The following is a 9,086-nucleotide window of genomic DNA, read 5'->3' as shown; positions in this document are numbered from 1 at the left end:
TGGATTCCATAAGGACCAGAGTCAACCCTCGTATGGCCTCCCTGTTTACATAGATTACCATAAGACTTACGGAAACTACATGCACGTGCGGAGATAGCGGCTGCGAGTTGGGGCCCATATAAAATGATAAATATATATAATACAGAACATAAAAACGAAGAAGAAACAAATAGCACAATAATGCACACAACACAAATAGAACCACCGAAGAGGAACTCCGGGAGTGAGAGGTCCCCTTCACAAACAGTAGCACCGAGCAGTTGTACGACAAAAGGTGCACTAACAATGACAGAGTTGCAACCAAACAATGGAGAATCAGAAACCGCTCACACTGAAAATGTCACCACAGCACGGCGAAACAAAAAATCGCAGCACAGACTGATATTACCAGCAGTGGCTACAGGCGAGTCCGTACTTACCATAAGTGAATTAATTGAACGCTTATGAAAAGAAATAGATGGACTAATACAATATGTCGAACCACGCCGCAATGTTCACGGTGATATCAGGAAAATGTGCAGCATAATCAAACGCACCCACACGGAGCTTAGTACGGAGCTAGATTCCGAAAGAAGAAAATCCAGACCAACCGATGGTCTAAAACAGTTACGCAAGCTACCAGCAACAGTGACTGAAACGATAGAAATACCACCAAAAAAAAGAAAGAGAGTGGACTTAAGCCCTAAAGGCTCGGAGCAGGAACGCAATACGCCCACTGCCATGAAAACAAAAGCTGACACAGTTTCTCTGCAGATGCCGTCTGACAAATGGACAAAAGTCGAGAAAAAAGAAAAATCGTCGAAAGTCAAAAATAAGATAAGATCTATAAGACCTAAAGCGGATGCAATTCTTATAGAAAAAAAGGTGGATGGTACGACATATGCGGACATACTAAAGAAAGTGAAAGACAGTGGAGAGCTCAAAGCTCTGAGCGAAAATGTCAGAACCATGCGGCCAACTCAAAATGGAGGGCTTCTCATAGAACTAAAGAGGAGCAAAGATGGAGGGTCAAGCGATTACCACTCTGCTATTGAAAAAGCCTTGGAATCTATTGCAACGGTCAATCTTAAAACACATACCGTTACAATTCAGTGCAGAGACCTAATAACAAACCTGAACACAGACGAAGAATTACTTGATGCAATCGGCGAGCAAGCGCAGGTAAAAAAACCTAGAAATGCTAGACAAAGGGTATATATCTCGAAGATGGAAGGCCTGTATCAGGTGAGCTGCTGTGCTCCACCAAGATGGTCTCTAGAAGACTTTGAGCGTTTGATGGTTGCAATGGAACTAGAATTACGAGGGAAGCGTCTTATTCTCATTACTGGAGATTTTAACGCTTGGTCAACAACTTGGGGCAGTACATACACAAACCCAAGAGGAAGACTGTTAGAGGAAACATTTTCCGCAATGGATCTGGTATTGCTGAATACTCCTGGAGTTTATACATTCGACTGCGTCAGAGGTAAATCAATAATTGACTTGGCCTTTGCAGATCGCGTCACAGCAAACAACACAAAATGGAAAGTAGAGGAATCCATTTATACTCACAGTGACCACAGGGCTATAATGTTGGAAGTACGCAGCACGGTAAACCAGCAAGTAGACAAAAGTGTGCGGCAGAAAAAATGGAACCCATCAGCCTTCAATTCAGAAGCTTTTTCTATAGTATGGGAGGATGCTCAAGTTTCCAAAACAACAGCAGAAAACATGGCGGAACAAATAGCTATACAAATGGAAACTGCGTGTGATATATCTATGCCAAGATGCAAATATAGTGGCAAACGACAACCACTTTATTGGTGGTCTAGCGAGATAGCTGATATTCGCAGAGCCTGTATAAAAGCACGAAGAAAAGCGCAAAGAGCTAGACGACATATTTCTTTCAATGAGCTATATGCAGAGTATCGCATTCGAAAACATGATCTTAAAAAAGCAATTGAAAAGAGCAAAAATCGATGCTTTAAGCAAATGCGAGATAGTGCTGATGAAGATCCATGGGGTCTGGCTTACAAAATCGTCATGCAGAAAGTAAAAGGACCGAGGTCCCCACAGCCCACATGCCCAATTCTATTGAAGGAAGTTGTTCTGGCACTTTTTCCTCCACAGGAGAAAATGACCGATCAGGTGTTTCAGGTGAATTGGAATACCAACATACCACCAGTGACATCAGAAGAAGTGATGCAAACATTGGGTCGTATATTGGGTCGTATGTTGGACACAATAGGGAAGGTTTTTGAACGAATAATAAGTGAACGTCTCCAGCAGTATCTGGAAGGTCCCAATGGCCTTTCTGATAAGCAGAACGGTTTCCGGCGGGCTAGATCAACGGTAGATGCGATTAGAACGGTAACAAATATTGCAAAGGAAGCTACCAGCGGAGGATATACTGCAATGAAATACTGTGCAGTCATCACGCTAGACATTAAAAATGCTTTCAATTCAGCAAATTGGTCTGAGATACTACTGGCACTCAAAACTCTGAAAGTACTTGATTATTTGGTACGCATTATTTGCAGTTACTTTAACGATAGAATACTGCAGTATGACACAGAAAAAGGTAGAAAACAATATGAGGTCACTGGCAGGGTTCCACAAGGATCAGTTCTTGGACCCACATTGTGGAACGCTATGTACGATGGAATCCTGAAAATAAGACTTCCTGATAAAGTGACAATAGTTGGATACGCTGATGACATCGCACTAGTGGTGGTTGACAAAAAGCTTGATCACTTAGAAGCAAAATGTAACGATGCAGCAGCAAGAGTACAACGATGGCTTAAAAATGCAGGACTGGAGTTGGCGGTGCAAAAAATAGAAGCAGTACTGATAACCGCAAGAAAGCAGAAAAAGAAGATGAAAATCATAATTGGCGGGCATGAAATATTATCGCAAGAAGCAATAAAATACCTTGGAGTCATAATCGATGCAAGACTGAGCTTCAAACAGCACCTTACAGCAGTAAGCTCTAAGGCAGCGGCAGTGAATAGTGCATTAACGCGAATTCTTCCTAATACAGGTGGTCCTCAGGGCGAAAGAAGGCGTCTTTTATCTACTGTAACGGACTCTATTATATTTTATGCTGCTCCTATATGGGCAGCAGCAAAAAAGCATCAGCTACGTCTGGTAGCACAAATATACAGACGCAGTGCGTTACGGGTTGCCTGCGCTTATAGAACAGTCTCTGATGATGCAATCTGCGTCATTGCTGGAAAAATACCAGTTGACATATGTACATGCAAAAGAGTTAAGCCGTCTTTATGGCGGGCAAGGCATAACACCTACGATAGATCAAAAATCTGCCGAACGCGCATATTCATTTAGAGAATGGCAGCAAAGATGGGAGCAGTCCTCTAAGGGACGTTGGACATATACACTTATACCTAACATTAAGGAATGGGTGTTAAGAAAACATGGTGAAATTGAGTATAATCTGACTCAAATATTGAGCGGCCACGGAGGCTTTTTAGAATATCTCCACAGATTTCATCTGTCAGATAGTCCATACTGCCCAAACTGCCACAACGTCGTAGAAAGTGCAGAACATGTAGCCTTTAGCTGCGAACGGTTTAATGAAGAACGGGAAATACTTGTGGAAGCCCTAGGATATCTACCATCTCCTAACAGCATTGTACACGAAATGTGCTCAAGTAGCTTTAAATGGAAAGCAGTTAAAACATCCGCAACTCAAATTATGCGGCGTTTGCGACTGCAGGAAGAGGAAAGAAGAACAGCTGCAGTGCATGTATCACTGCAACGATAATGGATATAATGAAATGACGACAAAAACTGACGTTTGAGCTTCGTGCTCTGGACGGCCTCTTGACGAAATACCAAATCGGTGATCCCGAGAGGGCTAACCGTCGGACATCGGGGTGACTTTAGTGAGTTAAAGTCTCGCACTGACTAGGCTTTCGATGCTTTACACCTCGTTAAAAAAAAAAAAGGATATATTCATTTGATGAATGACCTGCACTTACTTGGTCGTCTTGCTCTTCCGGTTGTGCCACTGAAGTTACTGCTACTGGAGTTATATTGGATTCTAAACTTGTCGGTGTCTCCGAAACTCGCTTATGCAAATGGTCAATATGTCTCGACAATATGTTACTATTTGATTGAATTTTGTAGTTGCGATCTCCTGTTGATTGTATAATCCCTGGCATGCACTTTTCACCTCTTCAAAAATTTCGGTACCAAACACTTTCACCATACTGGAAACTGCGAACTGGTTTTATTTGATATTCATCAGAATTTAGCTGCTTCTGAGTGTTGTCATCACTGGGGTGCAAATGATCTAACAATGTTTTCAATTTCCTTCCCATCAAGATTTCTGCTGGACTCGAATTTGAATTTGCATTAGGAGTTGTACGCAGATGCAAAAGTATATTTGCCAAATTCTTATTGATGTCTGAAGATTGCATTTTCTTCAGGTGATTCTTAATGGTTTGTACAAACCTTTCTGCTTGCCCGTTTGACGATGGATGATACGGTGCCGTACGTATGTGCCTTATACCGCTAAGTTTTAAATATTTCTCAAATTCTTCTGACACAAACGTTCGCCCATTATCGGACACAATGGTATCTGGTATTCCGTGTGTTGCAAATATTTCTCTCATTAACTCGATTGTTCTAATCGCATTTATTGTACTGGTTATTTTTACCTCTACCCACTTGCTATAAGCATCTACGACGATAAAAAAATTTGTACCCATAAAGGGTCCCGCATAATCAATATATAATCGGGACCATGGCCTTAGCGTTGCTGGTTTACCTGCCGCTACTGGAGGATTCTTTTTGTTACATGCACACTTTTCACAACGTCTGGTTACCATTTCTATATCTTCATCTAAACCAGGCCACCAAAAATAGCTTCGCGCAACTGCTTTCATTGCCGACATGCCTTGATGAACTTCGTGCAACATCTCAAGTATTCTGGGACGTAGTATTACTGGTATTATTACCCTGGCTCCCCATAACAAACATTGTGCATTCACTGATAGTTCCTGGATTTTATTCACAAACGGTTTAAACTGGATTGATTTATATGGCAAAACTGTATCTTTCCTTTGGATATGCCACATTACTTTTGATAGTACAGGATCTCTTCTGGTTGCTTGTGCAATGTCTTTCGCAGTGATTAAAAACTGTTCCTCAGACTCATTGCAATATAATATGTCACGTATTTCCGGTATTTGTAGCTTTACATCATTTAAAGGTAACCGGCTCAATGCATCTGCATTCTGGTGATGTTTCACTTCTCGGAATTTAATCTCGTACTGGTAAGTGCCTAACTTTAACGACCACCTTAACATTCTGGGTGATATATGCTGTGATATTGGTTTTTCTGGGTTGAATAATCCCACTAGTGGTTTATGATCAGTCATTATTGTAAATTGTCTACCACTTAAAAATTGATGAAACTTTTGCACACCAAACATAATCGCTAGCGCTTCTTTATCCAACTGTGAATAATTTCGTTCCGCGCCCTATAATGTTCTGGAGCCAAAAGCAATCGGTGCTTCACTATCATCCGGCATCTTGTGTGCCAAAACCACGCCAATTCCATACGGTGATGCGTCTCTGCATAATATCAGTGGTAAGTCACCCGAATAATGCACCAACAGATTTTTTGATTGTAGTAGTTTCTTTGCTCGTTCAAAACTTAATTTCTGTTCTCTACCCCATTTAAAAGATATCTCTTTTCTTAATAGTTGATACAGCGGTTCCAGTAGATCGCCCTTATTCTGTAAAAATCTATCATAAAATGTAATTAACCCCAGAAAAGCTTGTAGCTGTTGTTTATTTATTGGTTCTGGTGCTTGAGCTATTGCCTTCACCTTTTCGTCAGTTGGACGCACTCCTTCTCGTCTTATCTTAAACCCCAAAAATGTTATCTCTTGTACTGCGAAAACACATTTTGATTTTTTAAGCTTCAATCCTGCATCCTGTACACATTTCAGAGCAGTTCGTGTTCTATCCCACAACTCTTCCAAAGTTGTTCCGCCAATTAGAATGTCGTCTAAATAAATAATCACACCATCTATGTTCTTAAGAACTCCTTCCATCAGCCGTTGAAATATACCTGGTGCCGTTGAAATTCCAAACGGTAATCTTGTAACTTCAAAAAGTCCGCGATGTGTGTTTAATGTAAGTATCCTTGCTGATTCTTGGTCAACCTTCACCTGTGTATACGCTCGATCTAAATCCAGCTTTGTAAACCACTTACAATTTGCTAATGTTGCTAGCACTTCTGTATTAGTAGGTAATGGATACGTTTCCTTGCAAAGCATTTGATTCACTGTGCACTTATAATCTCCACAAATGTGTATGCTACCATCTGGTTTAATAATAGGTACAACCGGTGTTGCCCACTCACTAAAGGATATTGAACGCAGTGCGCCTTCATCTTCCAACTTCTTTAATGCTGCTTCCACCTTGAGTTTTAGTGTAAAAGGCACTTGTCGATATCGAAGAAATTTCGGTTTACTTGAAACTGACATTTGTAACTTCACAGGATTTCCCTTGTAATCTCCAAGATTTCCATCAAAAACTGAACTGAAGTTCATCACTTCTACTGGAATAGTTGATTCTTTATTGCATAAATTGCTAGTTATAGTAATTCCCAAATCGTTAAACCAATTTCGACCAATTAGAGCCGGACCATCACCCGCTGCTACTAACAACTTTAGTTTCTTTGTGACGTTCCCAACCGAGACTGGTACTTCTGCTTCTCCACTCTTTTTAAGATTTTTCTCTGTTCCCCAAGTTCTTAATTGTATTTGACTTGGTTTTAGCGCAATATACGGCAATTTTTCTCTAAATAACTTTTCACTTACTATTGAGTAACTTGCCCCCGAGTCTATTTCCATTTGTACCGGTGACTTACTTATCGTAATCACTCTCTTGACCGATGGACTACCTTTAGCGAAGATTGACTATAAATACTCCTTCGTTTGAGTTTCCTGGTTTGTATCTAAAAGATTTACTCTGTTTGGTCTTCTCTCATTATTTGTTGCTGACTTTTTGGTTTTTGCTTTTTTTATGCAAGCTCTCTCAATACGTCCACGCTTTTTGCAATAATAACATTCCGCGTCTTTAAATTTGCACTGATCTGAATGATGATTTCCTCGACAACGATAACAATTCTGAATATGGTCCACTGGAGCACGATTTGGGTTTACCTTGTTGCTTGAAATTTTATTCAACCCTGGCAGGCTGGCTGACGTTTTAAGTTCCGTCGCATTTTTTGTGCTGTTTCTGATGCTATAGCTTCCTCCTGCGCTATTTTTAATGTTAACTGGTCATTCGCCAGAAGCCGCTTTTGTAAATTTTCATCGCGCATGCCACAGACTAGTCTGTCTCGTAACATTTCGTCCAAATCATTGAAATTGCAGTCTTGGCTCAATTCCCTTAGCGCTGCCAAATATTCGGTAATTGATTCGTCCTCTTTTTGGTTTCTCCGATAAAATTTAAACCTTTGTATTATTATATTCTCTGCCGGACAAAAATAACTAGTCAATAATTTAGTTGCCGCCTCAAATGTAAATTTTTCCTCTAAAATGTTAATCGGTGTGGCAACCGATTTTAATATCGTGTAGGTTTCCGTCCCACAAAGGGCTAAAAAGATCGCTTTTTTCTTTTTTGCATTTGTGATGTCATTTGCAACAAAGAAAAATTCCATTTGTTCCATGTATGTTTTCCATTTCCCCGACGCCACGTTATATTGGCTTAATTCACCAAAATTCTTCGCCATCCTTTAATGTTTTATCTTCTTCGCCAAATTTTATTATATTCTTTATATATAATACAATATACTTTATTGATTAAAGTTATATAGATTTACAAATTGCTATTAATAATAATAATAATTACGGCACGGCACGCTTACTCCTTTTAGCACAACGACGAACAACAATGCATTTTGTATTTTTCCTTTTTTATCTATTTCTTTATACAGAGTTGTCATGATCTAATATACTACAAAAACAAAAACAATGGGGTGAACCAGCAATTGATCTGGTTCACTTTCTGGTTCAATGTGGAATGTATGTAAAAGATAAAAGTGGAACGCATTTTAATACAAATGAGGTTGGTAATGGGATGCAACGGTGCAGTAAAATTATTAACAAATCTACATTTATATTTATTTATTTTTGTTTTTATTTATTTATTATTTATTTTATGTAATTATTTATTTAATATGTCGTTATTATTTACTTCTTTGTTTAAAGTAATATTTTAACTATTACTATAATTAAAATTATTACTTTATTTATTTACATAAAGAGGTTTTCGAACAGAAGTGAAACAACAACAAAAATTTATTTTTTTAAATTATTTTAATTAATTGAATTTTTGGCTGACCATACAGCTGTTTCGAGTATTGCCAAATACCCTTCATCAGTGGTCTTGGAAATAATTCATATATTTAATTATTCGTAAATAATTATTTTTTGAGACTGCAAGTACCAGGAATCGAACTCGGGTCCTGCCAAATATGAAGCTCAGAATCAGCGCACCTTAACCAACTGATCTAAAGCCGTACTTGACTTTTTATGTTCGCATATTTTTGCTGGAGTTTTGTTACTTTTGCTATGAAAGTTTTTATTAACAATTTTACTTGCTGTGTTTATATATTAGAACGAAATCATAAACCAGCTGTAGAATAATTGAATTAATTAATTAATTATATTTTTATTTTTAATTGTTAAATTTCAAAACTATTCTGTTCGTAGAGGCATTATTTGTTGCATGATTTGTTCTTTCTTATGTATAGAACCTAATCTAGGAACGTAATGCTATTTACGTTTTATTATTATTGAAAAAGTGTTGTTTGATAATTTATTAAAATCAATTAATTTGAAATGAATATATATAAATGAAGTTGAATACATTTATTTAATTAAAACAGAACAATACATAAGGAATCAGGCTCTCCAACATAAACGTTTATAAAAAAACCATTTTCATCGCAAACTACCTGCAAGATTAAGCCATAGTCATGCTTTCTTTTGAAATAAGCCTATTTGCTATGGTGTGGTGCATTTATATTTACATGTGTACTGTCTATGCAACCAATTACGAAC

The 9,086-nt window shown here is 38.4% G+C and overlaps 3 protein-coding genes across 3 annotated transcripts; 1 reads left to right on the top strand and 2 right to left on the bottom strand.

Annotated features, from left to right (window-relative positions):
- The first annotated feature begins 513 nt into the window (after positions 1 to 513).
- LOC119677145 lies at positions 514 to 3,763 on the top strand. Its single transcript, XM_038088412.1, has 2 exons — positions 514 to 3,121; positions 3,177 to 3,763. The coding sequence occupies exons 1-2, from the start codon at positions 514 to 516 to the stop codon at positions 3,761 to 3,763; spliced, it is 3,195 nt and encodes a 1,064-aa protein (XP_037944340.1).
- A 415-nt stretch (positions 3,764 to 4,178) lies between these two features.
- LOC119677144 (uncharacterized protein K02A2.6-like) lies at positions 4,179 to 5,384 on the bottom strand. The gene has a single exon (XM_038088410.1). It carries the CDS (start codon positions 5,382 to 5,384, stop codon positions 4,179 to 4,181), a length of 1,206 nt encoding a protein of 401 aa, XP_037944338.1.
- A 1,817-nt stretch (positions 5,385 to 7,201) lies between these two features.
- Positions 7,202 to 7,753, bottom strand: LOC119677143. Its single transcript, XM_038088409.1, has one exon. The coding sequence runs from the start codon at positions 7,751 to 7,753 to the stop codon at positions 7,202 to 7,204; it is 552 nt and encodes a 183-aa protein (XP_037944337.1).
- Between the last annotated feature and the right edge of the window lie 1,333 nt (positions 7,754 to 9,086).

The sequence above is a fragment of the Teleopsis dalmanni genome, chromosome 2 (assembly GCF_002237135.1).
Source record: "Teleopsis dalmanni isolate 2A chromosome 2, ASM223713v2, whole genome shotgun sequence".
Lineage (NCBI taxonomy): Eukaryota > Metazoa > Arthropoda > Insecta > Diptera > Diopsidae > Teleopsis > Teleopsis dalmanni.
Note: the sequence above shows the minus strand (reverse complement) of the source record. Positions and strands in the feature narration are given on the sequence as shown.

Bases quoted from the DNA above. Each gene is read 5' to 3' on its own strand.
- LOC119677143 (XM_038088409.1), bottom strand. From the start codon at position 7,753: ATGGCGAAGAATTTTGGTGAATTAAGCCAATATAACGTGGCGTCGGGG.
- LOC119677144 (XM_038088410.1), bottom strand. From the start codon at position 5,384: ATGACTGATCATAAACCACTAGTGGGATTATTCAACCCAGAAAAACCA.
- LOC119677145 (XM_038088412.1), top strand. From the start codon at position 514: ATGTGCAGCATAATCAAACGCACCCACACGGAGCTTAGTACGGAGCTA. The intron at 3,122-3,176 runs GTCTGGTAGCAC...CTGCGCTTATAG, and splicing joins AGCAAAAAAGCATCAGCTAC to AACAGTCTCTGATGATGCAA.